The sequence below is a fragment of the Pelecanus crispus genome, chromosome 20 (genome assembly GCF_030463565.1).
Source record: "Pelecanus crispus isolate bPelCri1 chromosome 20, bPelCri1.pri, whole genome shotgun sequence".
In the NCBI taxonomy this organism is placed as follows: Eukaryota; Metazoa; Chordata; class Aves; order Pelecaniformes; family Pelecanidae; genus Pelecanus; species Pelecanus crispus.
Window position 1 is genome coordinate 3,800,409 of NC_134662.1, and position 18,870 is coordinate 3,819,278.

The 18,870-nt window shown below is 68.1% G+C and overlaps 2 protein-coding genes across 2 annotated transcripts; one reads left to right on the forward strand and one right to left on the reverse strand.

Annotated features, from left to right (window-relative positions):
• The first annotated feature begins 1,414 nt into the window (after positions 1 to 1,414).
• On the forward strand, positions 1,415 to 9,833 carry FSTL3 (follistatin like 3). The gene is made up of 5 exons (XM_075723727.1): positions 1,415 to 1,475; positions 4,336 to 4,521; positions 7,501 to 7,716; positions 9,451 to 9,678; positions 9,781 to 9,833. Exons 1-5 carry the CDS (start codon positions 1,415 to 1,417, stop codon positions 9,831 to 9,833), a joined length of 744 nt encoding a protein of 247 aa, XP_075579842.1.
• Positions 9,834 to 11,430: 1,597 nt separating this feature from the next.
• On the reverse strand, positions 11,431 to 17,271 carry PRSS57 (serine protease 57). Its single transcript, XM_075723846.1, has 6 exons — positions 17,181 to 17,271; positions 16,783 to 16,936; positions 16,422 to 16,566; positions 14,563 to 14,823; positions 14,283 to 14,478; positions 11,431 to 11,474 (listed from the first exon to the last, which is right to left on the reverse strand). Exons 1-6 carry the CDS (start codon positions 17,248 to 17,250, stop codon positions 11,431 to 11,433), a joined length of 870 nt encoding a protein of 289 aa, XP_075579961.1. The 5' UTR covers positions 17,251 to 17,271.
• Between the last annotated feature and the right edge of the window lie 1,599 nt (positions 17,272 to 18,870).

The window sequence follows — 18,870 nt, forward strand, 5'->3', positions numbered from 1 at the left end:
GCTCTGCCGAAAACATGACCTCAGCTGAGGCCAGTGCAAAGGGTAAAACGTTCCTCAGCTGCACAGCCGGGAGACGGACGCAGAAGTTCACGGGGCTGGAGAAGGGCTCTGGACTGCAGCAGGAGGAGCGGGAACAGGCAGAGCACGCCGTGTCGCCAGCGCTCTGCCCGGGGAGCGGGGGTGACAGATGGGGGGCCCTGACTGCGCCCCGACCCCCCTTGCAGATGGGCGGGTGATCTCTGGGCGGTGGCACCGAGCAGGGAGCGAGGCCAGGCCGTGTCGGGGAGCCTGGGCTGCCCGCAGCCCCCCCTGCCCGCCCCCGTCCTGATGGGAACCCCCCGAAGCCTGGCAGCGCTGGCAGCGCTGCGGTTCCCCAGCCCCGGCCAGGCCGTGCAGGGTCTGGCACACGTTTGGGAGCCGGGACGAGCGGCCCTAGCACAATGGGGACACGCGGGGAGGACAGTGACGGTGTGTGCCATGGGGGGGGTGCGTGTCCCCCCCAGCTCTTCTCCTTCCCCTCCTCACCTTGCGCGGCTTGCCCAGGTGAGGGCTCACACGGCTCGAGGCAGCGGGACCCAGCCGTGCCTCAGTTTCCCCACCGGCACAGTGTGGGTGATGCTGGGCTGCCGGGGGAGCTGCGCTGGTGTTTAGGGAGCAGAGATGAAAGGAGCCACATGACACAGACCTTACCGTAACTCTGCTGCCAGACGGGGCTGCCGTGGGGAGGAGGAGGAGGAGGGCGGGAGGAGGCAGACACAGGGTTCATGCGAGGATGGGTGGGTGGGGAGGGAGCGGCGTGCGGGAGGGACAGGGTCGGGCAGGGGGGCTGCTCTGGGCAGCACCCAGGCCCCAGCGCTCCCCCACCCCCCGGGGGCTCCCGGGACGCGTCTCTGCTCTCTCTGCCCCGGCCCTTGCTCCGCTGCTGGGGGCTCCGCACCCCCAAGCACGGGGGTCACCCCCAAAACCTTCCCCTCCCCATCTCCATCCCAGCGCGGTCCAGCTGCGAGCTGCCGGCTCCCCCCGGCTCGGCCCGGAGGACACACGGACACATCCCCACCCCGACACCCCCACCCTCGCCCACCCAGCACCCACAGGCGGGGGCGAGCATATCCTCACTGCCACCCCCCCCCCGGCACCCCAATTTCCACCCTCCCCCCCCCCCCCGCTGCCCTCCCTTGCACCCCAACTCCCAGCACCGGCCCCTCGCCCCCCAACTTCCACCCCCACCCCGCTGCCCCCGCCCCCGGCCGCGGCCCCCCCCCCCTCCGCCGCCGCCGCCGCCCCGCCCGGTGATTCACGCCGCCCCGCCGCTTTATAGCTCCGCCGGCCCCGCCGCCGCTGCACAGGCAACAGGTCACCGGAGCGTCCCGGCCCCGTCCCGGCCCCATCCCCGTCCCGCCGCCCCGGCCCGGCCATGCCGCTGCGGCTGGCGCTCTGCCTGCTCGCCCTCTGCAGCCCCGCCGCCGCCGCGCACGGTAAGTGCTGCCCGGGGCGGGGGAGGGGGGGGGGGGGAGTCCCGGTGGCGAAGAGGGGGGGGCCCGCACCGGGGGGCACCGGGGCCGCCGCTCCCGCCGGGGCCGCCCGCTGCCCCCGGCCGTCGGTGCCGCCGCGCCCCGGCCCCGCTGGCAGGTGCTTGGGGTGGGGGTGGCCCCGGGGGCCCGGCGCCGCTACCGGGCCACCCCCCCCTCCCTTCCCCGCCGCCGCTATCCGCCCTCCCGGCAGCCGCCTCCCCGGCCGGGTGGGTGCGGGCTGCGGGGCTGGGCTGCCGGCGGCAAAAACCCGCTTTACCGGGATCGCTCGGGTGCCAGGCGGTGGTGGAGTGGGTGCCCGGTGCCCGGCAGTGCCGCTCAGGTGGCCCCGGTCCCCAAACTGTCCCTCCCCGGGGGCAGCCGCCTCTGGCAGGCTCGGTCCCGGGGCTGCCGTAGCGGGGGCGAGTGCCCATGGTCCTGCGTGGCCCCGCTGCCGCGTCCCGTACCGTGGCGGTGCCGGTGCCCGACCCCGGCATCCCGCACCCCTGCGTGCCCCGGGATGGGGGCAACCTGGGCAACAGCCTGGCTGGCCTGCCAGCCCCCCTGCATTGCTCCCAGGACGGCTGCCTGGGCGGGGGTCCCTCTCGCCAGGCTGGGGGGCAGTTGAGCTGCGCTCCGGAGCGTTGGGACCTGGGTAGGAAGAACTGGGAACAGCGGCCGGTTCGTGATCTGGGTGTGGAGTTTGCAGCTCAAACCCCTCCTGGTTCGGCCGCTCATGCTGGCAGCTCCAGCGGGCGCCTGGGAGGTGTCCCGGCTCTTTGGTAGCCGTTTCCTCGCAGGGAAGCCATGCCGGCACCCAGGCTGGCCGGGCCCCCGGTCCAGGGCTCCAGTGGCCCTTCCCAGCGCTGCGGTGCCGTGGCCGCGAGTGCCAGCGTCGGTTCTCTCACAGCAGCGCTGGAGTTTCCGTCTTCCCCCTCACACGGTCCCGTTCGTCTCCATCACTCCCTGCCAGCGTGGGCAGGCGCTGCGCTCCCCGGATAGCGGCAGGTCGGGATGCCCAGAAGGACAGGGAAGGCTCCCGTGAGGCCCCTCGTGCTGCGGCAGCCCCCCGGGATCGGATTTGGCATCGCCCCAGCCCGTGGGATTTGCGCTCGCTGCCTTGCAGCGTCGAGTACCGGTGCTGGAAGGCCTTGGGCAGGGACGCGTTGCGTCCCCCCCGGCCACAGCCCGGGTCCTCCTGCACCCTCGTGGCTGAGGCGCCGAGGATGGGGCACCCTGAGACCCCCACGCTGGCCCCCTCCGGCCCGCAGCCGCCTGGCTCCGCTCGCAGGACGGGTGGGCTCCGACCCCCTGCCTGAGGCACATCCCTTGTCGGCATCCCCGCACCCCAGCGCGGCTCGGGAGGGGGCAGGTGCCGGGGTGCGCCCCAGAAGCTGGACGCGTGGGCAGGGGGTGCGTGGGTCCGTCCCGTTGCGGGTGGGATCGCTCTGTGCCCACGGGCAGCAGTTGCGGGGCAAGCATGGTGCAAAGCTGGCACACGGCTCCCGGGGAGCTTGGTACGGCAGGGGAATTGGGGCCACGGGGTGTCGTAAGGGAAAAACGGGCTTGAAAGAGCGATTAGGCAAATCCACGGGGGATAAAGCCACCGAGGGCAGAGGCGTGTTGGCCGGGCTGATGCCTCCAGAGGTGTCCAGGCTGCCGGTTCCCACAGCCCGAGGGTTTGCTCCGTTCACGGCCGCCCCACGGAGCTGTTGCTGGTCGCAGCCGGGCCGGGAGCCCCACGTGCTTTTGGCCAAACCAAAAGCGGGTGCATGGCGGGGGGTGGGGTACGACACACACCTGGGGTCCGAGGCGGGTGCCGACCCTGCTTTGGAGCAGGGTGAATCCCTACTTTGGATGGGAGCGACTCCAGCCTGGCACTGGCAGGATCAGTCCCTTCCCCCATCCATCCCTCACATCTTTAGCTGTTTAACAAACCTCAAACGCAGCTAATGAGAGCATAAACCCAAATAAGCGTCAGAAGAGGCTGGTTTGCAGAGGCGGAAATTGCAAAGGAATCACTCACAAAAAAAAAAAAAAAATATAACCGATTCGCTCGTGGAGTTAAGGAACAAACAGGCTTTTGACTCAGAGGGATCTGATGCCGCTGGGCTGGCCCCGTCCCAAGGGCTGTGTCAAGTGCCCCGTTCTCAGCCGGTGGCTCGGCCACTCCTCACAAAGGCCGTGGGTGTTGGGTCCCCAAGCCGCGGGGATGGTCCCTGTCCCTCTGTGGGACCACTGACACATGCCAGCGATCCAGCCCTCACAGCACAGGCGCCCGTCAGCCCTGCTTTGGGTGTCCCTGCAGCCCTGCTTTTGGGTGGTGGGGGCTGGAGCCTCCCCTCTGTGGGGTCAGGCAGGAGTTAGGCAGCGACGCAGGCAGGGAGGGCAGGGCAAGCGGGGGGGGCAAGCTGCAAGCCCACATCCTGGCTCGCCCACTGGGCATCTCCCAGAGCATCAGTTGCGAGCGCTGGGATAACTGGCGTGTCCCTGCGGTCCCGGTGCTAGGTTTGAAGCCTGTTGCCAGAGGAGCCGGGCTGCCGGAACCCCGGGGTGCTGGGATGGCAGCGTGGGCACCGAGCTGCTGCACCGTGCCGGGCGCTCACAGGGACGCCTGCTCCGGGACAGCCCTTGTGCCCCAGGAGAGGTGGGAGCCAACATGGAGCCTCTTTAGCTTCCCCACCTCGTCCCATGCTGACCCTTCCCAGCACTGCTGCGGTCCCCACGCCTCTGCCCCGCAGGCGGCCCGGCCACGGCCGGGGTCTCGCCACCCTTCGCGCGGTGGCACGGTGCAGCCGGGACCCCTCACCCTCTGCCCTCTCCGCAGGTGGGATCTGCTGGCTGCAGCAGGGGAAGGAAGCCAAGTGCACCATGATCCTGAAGACGGGCGTGACGTGGGAGGAATGCTGTGCCAACGGCAATGTGGACGTGGCTTGGTCTAATTACACCTACCCAGGCAACAAGATCAGCCTGCTGGGCTTCCTGGGGCTGGTGACCTGCCACCCCTGCAAAGGTGAGCGCAGCCGTGGGGCGAGCGGGCTGCGGCAGGGCTGAGCTCTGCCTGGGGACGATGCTCGGAGCCCGCAGCTCCGGGTGAAGCGGCAGTGACGGGGCTGGGCTGCCCCTCACCAGGCAGGGCTCTCCCAGTGCCCTCCTGGGCTGTCTGGGACACGCGGGGACCCCGGGGAGCGCCGACCCCGTGCTCCTGCCGCTACAGCGCCGGGACGGGTGCTGCCATGGGGCCAGAGCTCACGGGCCAGCCTCCGTCCCCTGGCAGCTCTCACTTTGTGTGTATTTTTGTATCCCGCTCTGCAGTGGGATGCGTGACCCGGGTCTTGGCTGGGCAGCCCGAGCGCAAGGAGCTGAGCTGGGGCTCCCTGTTCCCAGGTTAACTCTGCTGTGGCTGGGGCCTCCCGCCCCTGCCCTTGCCAGATCTGCTCAGAGGGAAACTTCTTAAGGTTTTTTTTTTTTTCTTTTTTTAAGGAAAAAAGATCTTTCTTCCCCTCTGCTCCCCCTGCCTCCTCCCAGCGTGTGTGTGAAATGGCTTTATGTAATGGGCAGTTCCAGAAGTGGAAACTCTCCAGCTGTGAGTTCCAGCCCCGCCAGATGTTTTGGCGCGCGCCGGAGGCGCGGATCCCCCAGTCGCACTTGCGTGGCCGTGTGAGAACATGCTCGAGGACCTGCTGACCGCAGTAGGCAGGAGCAGGTCTTTGGAAGGTCACGTTGTTATTTGCTTAAAGGGGGGGGGGGGGAGAGAAAAAGAAAAAAAAAAGGCTCTTAACAAAAACTGCTTCTTCCAGCCCCTCTGCACCCCCCGGTGCTGTGGCCCTGGCTGCTCTTTGGCCCTGTCCTGGTGAGGCTTGGGGTCGCACCCTGTGCCAGCTGAAGGCTGAGTGAAGATCCTGGCCCTGGCTTTCTGCCCCATCTCCCACCACGGGCTCGGCCCCACGGTGGCCGGGCAGGCTGGCCCTGCTTGGCGGGGGCCCTGCTGGTCCCGGGAATACCGGGACCCTCTCCAGGGGCTGGCTGGGGAGCGCGGCTCCCCCCATGCCCAGGGCAGCGTGCGGTGAGGATGGGCAGCCCTCGTCCCAGGGGTCTGCCCTCACCTCTGCAGGGAGGCTGGGGGACACGGGGGGGCTGCCAGCGGCCGCAGACCGCGGTGGGGGCTGGGGATCATCAGGATCTGGGAAGCAGGACCTTTGCTGAAACCGCCGGAGAGCCCGGCCGGCACGTACACCGCAACTCCCCACCCTTCAGAAAGCCCCTGCCTGTCCCATCCAGATGGAGCTGGTGCTGCTCCCCACCGGGCTCCAGCGAGCTGGAGGCCTTGGAAAAGGGCGGATGAGACGAGCCGTGCTCCCGCTCCCCCGGCTCGCAGGGCCGGGAGAGGTTACTCCAGGATAAAGTGGGCTGCAGCCACCAGCCCTGCGCCAGCAGCCGGGGCGGCCGAGCCCCGCGGGAAGGTGCTGGCCGGACCCCGGGGGCTCCACAATGGGCCTCCAGTGGGGAGGCGAAATTCCTGGCTCCAGCTGTTGGGGACATGGTGTCCCCCCCCCGGAGAGCTGGTGCAGGGCGGGGGAGAGCTGGGTGGCGGAGTTGGGGTCACGGGCGGGGGGTCCCGCCACCTCCCTCCCGTGCTGAGACCGTGCGGATGGCCGGACCCTGCCGCGCTGGCCGCAGTGTCCCGGAGCAGAGGGTGACGAAGGTCCTGCTTGCTCTGGCAGCGCTGGGGCACGGGTCATGCCCCGCTGCCCCAGGGTTTCATCCCTGTGGCTTTCAGCAGAGATGCTGCCAGGGCTCAGCATGCTGCTCTCTCCTTCCCTTGGACAGGCCCCAGCTATGGAAATCAGGGAGCAAACTGGGAAACTGTCTCCCACCGGGGAATTTCCCCTGGGGAGAGCTGGGCCAAGCAGACAGGGAATTTCCCCTTCCCCCTCCTCCTCCTCGCCCCCGCTGTCTCCCAAAGTGACCCATCTCCGGCAGGGAAATCCCCCTCTGTACCTCCCAACAGCTCCCAGCACACACCCTGTCTGCGGGAATCCCTCCTGCTTGGGGGTGAATCCCCATCTCGGGAAGTTTCTGGGTCCTGCCTGGCCTTCATCCCCGCGGGTGCTGATGGAGCCGCATCCCTGCATCCGGAGGCAGCCCTGCACCCCCCAACTCCCGGCATCACCCGTGTCCCGGAGAGCTCAGGGGGCAAAGCGTCCCTTTGGGGCGAGAGCTGTGTGCGTGCGTTGGGGGGAGCGAGGGGCTTCCAGAAGTCCCCGCCGTGGGCTGGGTGCTGACCCCTTTGCCTCTCCCCACGGAGCCACCGGGGTCCGGGACGGGCCCCTGGTCGGAGCTGGCGGCCCCTCTCCGTCCCCCCCAGCGTGGGTGCGGCCCCGGGGCAGCGCTGGCGGGACCCTCTGAACCCGGCCCCCGTGCTGGCCGGGAGGCGACCCGGGGGACAAAGCAGCCGCCTGTCTGGGGATCTGCGCTCGCTGCTGCGTCCCGCTCTTGTGTTCAAGTCACGGAGGCCCGGAGCGAAACAGGGCTGGGTATTGTCTGGTGGAAGCGGCGTTCTTGATTGCCCAGACAACTTGCGAAGCCCAGTTCCTTCTGGAGGAGCTGGGGCCTTGCGGAGATAGATTTTTCCATTGCACAAGAAAAAGAAATGTCTCCTTCCAAAAAATAAATACATAGAAATGAGTGAGCTGGTGCTGAGCGGAGGGCCGGGGCTCTGGCTGGGGCGAGTGCTGGATGATCGTGCGGAGCTCCAGCCAACGACCTGCTCCTTGGCGGAGCTGAGCAGATCCAGATGCTGCTCGGGGCGGCTCGGCGTCAGCGTGCGCGTTGTGACCCCGGGAGGGATTTGCGACCCCGCGGGCTGACGCTGGCCCTGCCCCTGACCTGGTGCTGCCCGGTGGGGCCGGGGTGCTGGGCAGGACGGATCCTTCCCTCGTGGGTGGCAGCCGTCGCCGCTCCCTCACGTGCTGCTCCCCTCTGTCCCCAGAGAGCTGCGAGGGGGTGGTGTGCGGCCCCGACAAGGTCTGCAAGATGAAGCACGGCCGGCCCCAGTGTGCCTGTGCCCCCGACTGCTCCAGCCTGCCCCGCAAGCTGCAGGTCTGCGGCTCCGACGGCTACACCTACCGAGATGAGTGCGACCTGCTGACGGCCAAGTGCAGAGACCACCCCGACCTCGAAGTCATGTACCAGGGCAAATGCAAAAGTAGGTCTGGTCACACCCCCCACCCCGTTTCATCCCGTCCCCACCCTGTCCCTGTCCCATCCCCTGCGGCTCTCGCGCTCCCAGCTCCACGCGGGACCGGTGCGAGCTGCGCCCGTCTTGCAGGGAGATGAACGGCAGCGTGGGTCCCGGGGCGCACGCGCTCGCCGGCCATCCTGGCACACCGCGAGCCACTCTGGTGCGGAGAGGAAGGGTCGCCGTGCCGTGCCGTGCCGGCACGGCCGGGCACGTCCTCCCCTCTCCCACCCGGGAAGCTGGGTCTCCCCCGTTCTCCCCGCCCCGCGGGCAGCGTGTCGGGGAGCAGCCGTCCTGCCCCAAGCACTCCCATCGCCCCTGCGGCTCCGCCAGCTCGGCGCAGGGCGTTTGTAACCAGTGCCCGGCCCTGGCTGTGCCCGGGGAGGGAAGGTCTGCCCCGGCACGGGGCTCTGCCTGCGGCACCGTACCTGGCGAGGGGGCATTGCTCCGCAGCCAGCCCCGCGCCGACGGGCAGCAGCAGCGGCCCCCGGCCCGCGGGGGAGTCGCGTCCCTTGGCATCGCCCTCGCTGCGCTGCCTGCAGCCGGCTGGAGCTGGCACCCACCCGGCTGGCACCCACCGGCCACCCAGGGCCCCAGCCCAGCCGCCCCGGCGGGGACGCGGCAGCGGAGCCGCCTGCGATGCCGACGCAGCCTGTCAGTGCGATGGGGGATTAGCCTCGCCGTGGGCTGAGGAATAACAGTCCGTAAAATGTCACTTACGAACATCAAGCCCCTCTTTTTGTTGTTTTGTTAAAGAGAGCAGCAATCCTCCTTGCCCTGCCAAGAACTGTCAGAATTATTATGATTATTTTTGCCAGCTCTCCTCTCTGAAATGCTTTGCCTGTCAACCTCTGGACTGCACAGGGAAATGTGGGGCAAGAAATGTGAGTTGCGAGCTGGGAGTTGCAGATGCCAAATCTCCTTCCAATCCGGCAGGGAAAGAGAGGAAGGCGAAGGGATAGCGTTGCAAAGTGTTTACGGTGTCCGGGGAGCGCTGCGGGTCCTGGCGCGCTCCTGCTGCTGCCGCGGGGTTGTGCCGGGGCGGGGGGCCGCGGGGCTGGCAGGCTGCACGGACCCCGGGGGTTTGCTGCGGGATTGGGGGGGTGCACGAGCCCCCCGCTCTGTGCCAGCTCGGCAGAGCTCCGTGCAGGGCCTGATCCTGTCCGCGCAGGCTCCCGCCACCCTCCGCCCTCGCTCGCAAGGGCTGGGCTGGCTCCAGGGTGACCCTGCCCTTCCCCTCTCGCCGGGGCGTGCGGCGCGGCGGCTGCCAGCCTGGCCGGAGCGGCTGCTGCTCCTTTGCCAAGGCACCTGCGTGGGGCCGCTTGCCCCAGCCGGGTCCCACTGCGCCAAGCCGGGCTCAGGCCCACGCGCTCCGGCTCCGCAGCCGGACGTCAGCTCCCTCCCCGGCGCGGCGAGGCTCTGGCCGGCGCCGTGCCCGAGGGCTGCGGGGCCGCGCGGTCCCTCGTACCCGCGACGTCGGCCCCTGCCAGCTCCCGTCCTCGGGAGCGGTGGCGATGGGGGAGCTTGGGACCCTCCAGTCCCCCGGTAGCTAAAGGCAGGAGGGCATCCGGGCTGCCCGGGTTTCCTGGCAAGATCCCCGGCTGCCCACCCGGGTTGGAGGAGCCGCGGGGGGATGATGGGCGTCCCCAGCTCATTTCGGCCGGCGAGGCTCAAGCTGTGGCCGCGCGTGCTTCCCCGCAGAGTCGTGCTCCAGCGTGGTGTGCCCCGGCACCCACACCTGCGTGGTGGACCAGACGGGCAGCGCCCACTGCGTGATGTGCCGGACGGCTCCCTGCCCGGAGCCCACCAGCCTGGACCACGCCCTCTGCGGCAACAACAACGTCACCTACCCCTCGGCGTGCCACCTCCGGCGGGCCACTTGCCACCGCGGCCGCTCCATCGGCGTGCGCCACTACGGGAGCTGCTCAGGTGAGCGGGGCGTCCCGGGGGGGAGCAGGCTCAGACCCCCAGCGCCCGGCCGCCCCTCGCGCCCCCCTCACCGCTTCTCCCCCTCTCCTGCTCCGTTTCCAGCTGCGGCCAAATTCTCCCCGGAGATGGACAACGCCGAAGAGAACTACGTGTGAATCCTCCCTCGCCGTGAGGCTGGACCCAGGAGACAGGGGCATTATGTGTATATTGTACAAACCATATACCTGATATTTATTAAGATAAAAAGATCCTTATTTATACCCGTGTATGTTATGCAGTCGCAGGGGGCCCGATTCTCGGTCCTGCCGGCCGGGGAGCAGGGGAGGGAGCTCCCAGCCCGCGTGGCCGGAGCGATGCCGAGCCACCCCGGGGATGCTCCGGTGCCCGGCAGAGCTTTCCGCCGGCCAGCGCCCGCTCCTGGCACTCGCAGGGCCCTTCCCCGCAGCCGGCGAGGCGCGGAGGGGGTGTCCGTGCTGCCGCGCGTTGGGCCCCCCCACGTGTCCTTGGCCGGCAGCCCTGGACCTATTTATTTTTGGATTGAATTCTCGGTACTCTGCTGACGTTTCTGGCCGGGACCTCGAGGTCTAGAGGGAATCTGCACTTTCGCCTCAGCCCCAGCTGCCAGCGGCAGGAAAGGCAGCACGGCGCTGCATTGGATCGGAGAGAGCTGCATATATATATATATTTTATATATATATCTATATATATAAAAATATATATATACACGTATGCTATTTTCTCCTAAAGTTTTAGCGCGTGTGTGTTAAAACGGATTTTAGTTTAGGTTTTCCCGGGTCCTTTCTTCGGAGGCGACGCCAGCGCCTGGAGGGCTGGTGCCGCGGCGGCCGGGCACCGCTGCGCACCGTGGGCCGGGGCAGCCCTGACCGGGGGGCACAGCCGCTGCTGCGGGTGCCCCTGCCCCGAGCCCATCGCCCAGGGGACAGCCCCCTCTTCATCTCTCCCTGCCAAAACCTCTTTGAAAGCAGCCCAGGCTGCAGGGGGAGAGGGGGGGGGGTCCGCATTTGCAGGGCCGGTGCTGGGCGAAGCAGCCGTGGGGTGCCCCGGGGATGGTGCTCAGCTCCCAGCCCCACTGCAGAGCCGCTGTGGGGCTGCGGGGCCGGAGTGGCCGTGGGGAGCGCAGCTCGGTGCGGGGGGGGGGACAGGAGAGGGGCGATGGCCCTGCTCGCCCCCCCCCAGGGACCCCCAGCCCGGCTCCCCCTCGGCTGCGCAGCCCCGGCCCCATCTCCCGCACCCCCTGCTCCGTCTGTATTTATTTTTACTTCTTCTCCCATTTTGTGTGTTGTCACCTGTGTAAATACCATCTCATCTCTGACACTGAGAAGCTATTGCCTTTATATAAATATCATATATATAATATATATATAAATACCCTATTTTCTATTTTTGTATGATGGCGTTCCAATTCCTGAGACAGACGCTATGGGAACATATACATTTCCTATTCCATATTGTTAGGGGCATTTTACAGCTGTGTTACGATTTGGATTATCATTAAAAAAAAAAAGAACAAACGGTGCTGCGGGTCCAGTTTTGTTCAGCAGGTTTTGGGGCCGCAGGAGGCAGCTGCGTTCCCTGGGGCTGGTTCCCCTGCAGCATCGCTGCTTGCCCCCTCACCGGGGGTCCGGGGGTCAAGGCAGGCGTGGGCAGAGGGGCACGGGGGCACCTGGGGTGGGAGAATCCCCCCCGGGCAGCAGGTGAGGAGCTCAGCCCCGCTCCCAGCCTGCGTCTGCTTCAGCGTGGCGTTGGAGTTTTTCCAGCCCGGCCGAAGCCGCTCTCTGCAGCGGGAGGAATGGGGAGAGCGAGGAAGAGCAAACACACCAAGCAGCAGCGCAGATAAATCTGTTCCCAATAGCAGGCCGTGCCATGAGGGTTTGGTATTTCACAAAACAATTCCTGCCGTTAATTGGGTCCTGATGCGCGATGCTTTCCCGGCGGCAGGAGCCCGGGCGGCAGCCTGCGGCTTGGCGCTCCAAGCTCAACGGGAGCTGCTGCCGGTTCCCCCTCGGCCGCGTCCCCAGTGCTGGGGGCAGGCACGGCGCAGTCCCCCACGCCCCTCCGAACCTCACCGAACCACGCGTGGACGGGCTCCGGCACGGCCCCGACGGCAGCGGGGTGCTCCGACAGACTCCCCTGACCCCCCCACCCCAGGACCTGGGCGGAGGGGTTACACGGGGAAACTGAGGCACCATAAAGCAGCGATGGGGAACGAGACCTTCGCTCCTGGCTGGCACCCTCAGCCCTCCCCGCAGTCCGGGAGGATGCTGAGCATCACACAGGATCCGGCCCAGGCTGCAGCCTGGCTTGAACCTGGGCGTCTCGTGCACCCCAGAGCTGCGCTGAGCCCGGCCAGGCACCGCTGCCAGGCAGCGGCATCGCAACCTGGGGCGGGCACGGCAAGGGCTCTCCTGCAGCTCCTTGCTACCCACCCAAGCTCAGCAAAATAACCCCCACCCTCCCCGCTTTTGGGGATTTTGGAGATGGGTTAAAGGACCTGCCAAAACGCTGCCCAGGACTTTCCCTGGCGCCAGCATTTGCTGCACGTGGTGGTGTGTGGCCTGGGTTTCTCTACAGCCCGCCCGCAGCGCCTTCCTCCCCAAGGCAGCTCGCCTCCCTCCGCCTGCCCCGGCCGGAGGGTTTGGCCCCCGAAGCGCCTGGCGCTCTGCCCCGCGCCGAGCCCGCGGGCACGGGCCGCAGCGGCGACGTCAGCTCCTGCCGATGAGCGGGAGATTTCGGCTTCCAAAACACGGCTGTGAGTCAGGCGCCTCCTTCCCGCTGGTTTTTGGGTGGTCTGGGACAAGCCAGCACAGGCGCCGGCTCTCCAGGCTTCCTGGCAGCGTGCAGAAGCCCCGGGGCTGGCAGCCCTGCCCCGGCATCCTGGGGGGTGTGCCCCACGCCGCCGGTGCCAGGAGCCCACGGCGATTTGGGGCTTCCTTGGAGGCTGGCAGCCTGGCAGGGGTCTGTCCTCTGCTGGGCATCCCCACCATCCCCAAGGCCCACCGCTGCATCCCCCTGACCCCGTGCAAAGCCCTGCAGCGGGGGGCTGGGATTGCACTGGAGGGGATGGGGCAGGGCACCGCACAGAGCGGCAGCCAAAGCTCCTGGAGTCGCCGGCGCGGGACCACGGGGACCGCAGGGGTGAGGGCGCCTTCTGGGGACCTCTTGGCATGCTGGCCTGGCTCCAGCCTTCATCCTGCCCAGCCGAGCCCCCAAGGGTGCTGCGATGGCCCGTGCCCGATGCCGCCGCTGGCTGCAGCCTCCTGCGGGACCCCCCCGGGGCAGGGAGGGTGGCTGCGAGGCCGCGGCGTGCCAGCAATTTTGCAGCTAAACCAAACAACCGGGAGCAGAGAACGTCTGGGTCTGTCCCCAGAGACGGCCGCGACGCCGGGCAGAGTCCCACGCCGTTGCGCGTGTCTCAGCTGAGACCCGGCAGCAGCTCGGCACATGTCCCCCCCAGCCCAGCTTGGCGTGGGCAGCTCCCAGCCCCCGCGGCCGCCCAGCTCCCCGCGGGGCGAGCGCCCGTCTGCACGCCCGAGCGTGCTGGGGAGGCAGGTGAGGCTCTCGCCGGGATCCCCGCGGGCTCTGCCAGCGCAGCCGGGTGGCTGGGAGCCCATCTGCCCCCGGGAGGTGTCTGTGGTTCCCCTGTTTGGGGGGTCCCTTAGCGTGGTGGGGAGGGTGCGGTGTAGGACGGGACGGGACAAGACGAGACAGGGTGGGATGAGACAGGGTGGAACGGGATGGGACGGGATGGGGAGCCCCACCCCGGCGGGACGGCAGCGCCGGTGCTGCTGGGGATGCTCCGTGGGGTGGCAGCGCCTGGATGCGGATCCTGGCTCCTCTGGGGCAGGGCCTGGTCCTGAGTGGGGGCTGCCGCTTCCCACCTTCCTCCTGCACCCCCTGCTCCATCCACCTCAGCCCAGGGGGTCTGGCTGGGACCGGAGCAGAAACGGGAGCAGCGGGATGGTGTGAGAGGGGGTTGTAGTGTGGCAGGGGAAGGGCGAGAGGGGAAAATGGGGAAAAACCAGCCCCCGTTGAGACGGGCAGCAGCCCCGATCAGCCCTTCCCGGCTCAGCTGCCCACCAGGAGATTAAAGGGGGTAAACCCCCCCACCCAGATTCTGCTGGCTCCCTGGGTGGGGGGGCTCGGGCTCGGTCTGGGTCCCCCCATCACGTCCCTGGGGCAGGATCAGGGTGGGCAGGGGCTGGGGGGGGGGGTGAGTGTCCCTGGGGCTCCCGCCTGTCCCAGAGCCGGGGGCTGTGGCCCCCCGTAAGGGGGGAGCAGGGTGGGTAGGGGGAAGGGGAACAGACAGAGGTCTGGCAAGGAGGTTTTATTGAGGAAGGCAAACGCTGCCGCTGCAAGAGGCCGAGTGAGGGGCAGGGGCTTCTTGTACAGCCTGGGGGGAGCCTCGCCAAGCGGCAGAGTTGCTCTCCTGCCCTGCTCTGCGTCGAGGAGCCCTGAGCATCAGCTCCCAAACCCCCCGGAGCTGGGAGGACCTGGGAGTCCTGGCCCTCTTCTCCCCTCCTGGGTGCTGCTGGACAGCCAAGACGCCTCGGCCCCTCTCCCCGCAGCCCGTCTGCTCCCGGGACCCCCTCCCAGCCCCGGCTGGGGTTTCAGCTGCCCCTTCTGATGGCGGTGCTCTTGCACGGTGCGATGCACCCAGTCGATGTAGTTGGAGATCTTGGTGTAGATGTCAGGGTACCGGCGGTCCCCACATCGCTCCCCAGAGAACGAGACGATGCCGTAAACCTTTTCCTTGAAGATCAGGGGTCCCCCGGAGTCGCCCTGCGAAGCAAAGAGGCGGGAGGGAGACTAGAGGGTCTCCTGGCGGGGGGCGGCTGGGGGGCACGGGGTTGGGACCGCACTCACCGCGCAGACGCCCTGCAGCGTGGTGTTGCGGCTGGCCCCGCACAGCATGTTGGGCGAGACCTTGCCCCTCCACAGCGTTCGGCAGAGGCTCCGCTTGACGATGGTGGTGGCGGTCTCCATCAGCTCGGTGGGCTGCTCGCCGAAGTTGGAGATGTCCCCCCAGCCCATCACGTAGCAGACGGTGCCGGGTTTTAGGTCGATGTGCGGCGAGGGCAGGCGGATCCGCTTCACATACTGGTTCAGCGTGGCTGACCTGTTCAGCTGGGCGGGGAGCCGGGGGCACGGGTGGCTTCGCAGCTGGGGCAGAGCCCCCCTAGCCGCTCCTGCCTGGGGGTCCCTGACCCCCCCACACCCCACCACCCGCCGGCCCCGGCTTGTGCCGACCCCCCCAGCCCTGCCCTTCCCCCTGCAGAGGCTGGGACCCCCCTGCGCTGGGCCCAGTCTGCTCCAGAGAGGGCTGCCCGGGCGCGGCGGGGGCTGCGTGGCCGGGGCTGCGTGGCCGGGGCTGGCGTGGCCTCGGCCGCCTCCATCGCACCCCACGGCGTGGTCCCGCTTCTCCGGAGAAGCACTGACATCTAGTGTCGGCTCGGGCCCCGTGGGCATCTCCCTGCTGCGCCCCGCGGGGCGTGGGGCACCCCATTTCCCTGCTGCGCCCCGCGGGGCATGGGGCACCCCATTTCCCTCCTGCGCCCCGCGGGGCGTGGGGCACCCCATTTCCCTTCTGCACCCCGCGGCGCGTGGGGCACCCCATTTCCCTCCTGTGCCCCGCAGGGCATGGGGCACCCCATTTTCCTCCTGTGCCCCGCGGGGCGTGGGGCACCCCATTTCCCTCCTGTACCCTGCAAGGCACAGGCCACCCCATTTCCCTCCTGTGCCCCGTGGGGCATGGGGCACCCCATTTCCCTCCTGTGCCCTGTGAGGCACAGGGCACCCCATTTCCCTCCTGTGCCCCGCAAGACATGGGGCACCCCATTTCCCTCCTGTGCCCCGCGGGGCGTGGGGTACCCTATTTCCCTCCTGTACCCTGCAAGGCACAGGGCACCCCATTTCCCTCCTGTGCCCCGCAAGACATGGGGCACCCCATTTCCCTCCTGTGCCCCGCGGGGCGTGGGGCACCCTATTTCCCTCCTGTACCCTGCAAGGCACAGGGCACCCCATTTCCCTGCTGTGCCTTGCGGGGCGTGGGGCACCCCATTTCCCTCCTGTGTCCCGCAAGACATGGGGCACCCCATTTGCCTCCTGCACCGTGTGGGGCACAGGCCACCCCATTTCCTTCCTGCCCCCCGTGGGGCGTGGGGCACCCCATTTGCCTCCTGTGCCCTGCAGGGCGTGGGGCACCCCATTTGCCTCCTGCACCCCGTAAGGTGTAGGGCACCCCATTTGCCTCCTGTGCCCTGCGGGGCATGGGGCACCCCATTTCTCTCCTGTGCCCCGCAAGGCACAGGGCACCCCATTTGCCTCCTGCGCCCTGCAGGGCGTGGGGCACCCCATTTGCCTCCTGCACCCCGCAGGGTGTGGGGCACCCTATTTCCCTCCAGTGCCCCGCAGAGTGTGGGGCACCCTATTTCCCTCCAGTGCCCCGCAAGGTACAGGGCACCCCATTTCCCTCCTGCACCTCATGGGACATGGGGCACCCCATTTCCCTGCTGCGCCCCACGGGGCATGGGGCACCCCATTTCCCTCCTGCACCCCACAAGGCACAGGCCACCCCATTTCCCTGCTGTGCCCCACGGGGCGTGGGGCACCCCATTTCTCTCCTGCACCCGGTGGGGCATGGGGCACCCCCCTCCCGGCCAGCAGACGCCCACCACCTCCCGGCGAGCCTGCCCGTGATGGCCGGCGGCGGGCGCGGGCCTCACCCTGAGCAGGCGGATGTCGTTGTCCACCGAGCGGGGGTTGTAGTGCGGGTGGGCGATGGACTCCGTGATGCTGAAGACCTGCTGGGACTCCTCGGGCTCCTGCAGCCGGTGGGCACCCAGCACCACGCGCACCGAGGGGTTGTGCCTGTGGCAGAGGGGCTCTGAGTGGGTGCTGCCGCGACTGGGAGCGATCGGGGAGGGGGAGAAGGGGGGCTGGCGAGGTGGGCTCGAGGGGAGCGTGGGAGGGGGTTGCTCCAGGACTGCGTAACCCCCCCGGGCCAGGGGTATCTGTTTGAAGGGGGCCGCGCCGTGCCCCGGGGGGGCACAGGAGGGGCGTGCCCCGCGTGGGAGCGTGGCTCACCTGGGCACGAGGCAGTGGGCTGCCGTCATCACCCACTTGGGCCACACCAGGAAGCCCCCGCAGACGTGCTGCCCGTCCATCTGGATGGAGGCGATGAAGGGCCGGGAGTGGGGTGCCGCCACCTTTCCCCCGATGATCCGGCTCCCCTGGGTGCCTGGTGGGTGGGTGGGTGCAGGCGGTCACCGGCTGCCGGGGAATCCGGGCACGGCTGTCGCCTGGGTCTGTCCTGCTCCTGCGTGTCCCGGGGAGCGGCCGAGCATCGACTCTGGCCGAGGAGGGCTGAGCGTGGCAGGGCAAAGCCTCCCCTGCACCCTGGGGCTCCAGCCCGGGGTCTCCATCTCCCGCCCTGGCCGTGGGGCCCAGCCCTGCAGCCCCCTCAGCCCCGGCTCTCCCGTTACCTGCTGAGGCCAGTGCTGGGAGCAGGATGGAGCCTCCCAGGCTGAGGACAAAAAGCCCAGCTGTGACCATACTGGTGCCAAGCGGGCCACCGCCACCTCCTATGCGGCCACTCAGGGGTGGGGGGGCTTAAATAACTCGGGGGGCTGAGCCTCTGCCTGGGTGCTATGGGTATCTCCCTCCTGCTTCCTCCTCTCTGGGTGTTGCTGCCTTGTGCAATTGCTGCGAGGTGGGGGCACTGGCAGCGCAATGCTCTGTCGGGGGGGGGGGCTGGATGCAGCGTTGCAGCTTTCCCTGGAGCGGCTGCTAGCTGGGAGAGCGGATTGGGGAAGGAAGAGAGAAAGCTGAGCAGCTTCCCGACCCAGTCCTGGCTCCTTTTGTGCCTTGGAGCTGATGAAAGCCCTCTCCCCTTGGCAGAGGGGTGGGAGCAGCAGGGCCCCACCACATCTCGGGACACCTCGCAGGACGTGGCAGCGTCCCTGGCAGCCTGGCTGCTGTGGCTCACGCAGGGCCTGTGCTGTGTGTGGACCCGAGGTGACTTTTGGCCCCTCCAGAGCTGGCCCGGCCCGGGGGTGGTGCTGTGGGCAGAGGGGCTGTTTCTCTGGGTGTAGAGAACGTGCAAGAAGGGTGTACCAGGGTGTGGGTGCACGAGGGTGGGGGGACAGGGCCCCCACTGCCGGTGTGACCCTCGCTGCAGAGCCGGGCTTGCTCTGGGGCCGAGCGCGGAGCTCTCGGCCCGGCAGCGGGCAGATTTCCTAACGACACCGTGGTCGGAGGCTGGCTCGGGGCTTCCTGTGTCAGTTTGCCAGCGTTTGCCCAATGCGACCATTGCGTTGGGAAACGGAGGAACGGTGAGGGGGAACACGCAGGGCTCCCCGCTTCTCCATCCTCTCCCCGCTTCTCCATCCTCTCCCCGCTTCTCCATCCTCTCCCGGCTTCTCCATCCTCTCCCCGCTTCTCCATCCTCTCCCCGCTTCTCCATCGTCTCCCCGTTTCTCCATCCTCTCCCGGCTTCTCCATCCTCTCCCCGCTTCTCCATCCTCTCCCCGCTTCTCCATCGTCTCCCCGTTTCTCCATCCTCTCCCAGCTTCTCCATCCTCTCCCCGCTTCTCCATCCTCTCCCCACTTCTCCATCCTCTCCCGGCTTCTCCATCCTCTCCCCGCTTCTCCATCCTCTCCCGGCTTCTCCATCCTCTCCCCGTTTCTCCAGCCTCTCCCCGTTTCTCCATCCTCTCCCCGTTTCTCCATCCTCTCCCGGCTTCTCCATCCTCTCCCCGTTTCTCCATCCTCTCCCCACTTCTCCATCCTCTCCCCGTTTCTCCATCCTCTCCCCGCTTCTCCATCCTCTCCCGGCTTCTCCATCCTCTCCCCGCTTCTCCATCCTCTCCCCGCTTCTCCATCCTCTCCCGGCTTCTCCATCCTCTCCCCGTTTCTCCATCCTCTCCCCGCTTCTCCATCCTCTCCCGGCTTCTCCATCCTCTCCCCGCTTCTCCATCCTCTCCCCGCTTCTCCATCCTCTCCCGGCTTCTCCATCCTGTCCCCGTTTCTCCAGCCTCTCCCCGCTTCTCCATCCTCTCCCAGCTTCTCCATCCTCTCCCCGCTTCTCCATCCTCTCCCAACTTCTCCATCCTCTCCCGGCTTCTCCATCGTCTCCCCGCTTCTCCATCCTCTCCCGGCTTCTCCATCCTCTCC

Bases quoted from the DNA above. Each gene is read 5' to 3' on its own strand.
- PRSS57 (XM_075723846.1), bottom strand. From the start codon at position 17,250: ATGGTCACAGCTGGGCTTTTTGTCCTCAGCCTGGGAGGCTCCATCCTG. The intron at 16,567-16,782 runs GTGAGCCACGCT...CCTCTGCCACAG, and splicing joins GCCCACTGCCTCGTGCCCAG to GCACAACCCCTCGGTGCGCG. The intron at 11,475-14,282 runs GTCCCGGGAGCA...CTCCCGCTGCAG, and splicing joins CCAGCCGGGGCTGGGAGGGG to AGAGCGGCTTCGGCCGGGCT.
- FSTL3 (XM_075723727.1), top strand. From the start codon at position 1,415: ATGCCGCTGCGGCTGGCGCTCTGCCTGCTCGCCCTCTGCAGCCCCGCC. The intron at 4,522-7,500 runs GTGAGCGCAGCC...CTCTGTCCCCAG, and splicing joins GACCTGCCACCCCTGCAAAG to AGAGCTGCGAGGGGGTGGTG. The intron at 9,679-9,780 runs GTGAGCGGGGCG...CTCCGTTTCCAG, and splicing joins CCACTACGGGAGCTGCTCAG to CTGCGGCCAAATTCTCCCCG.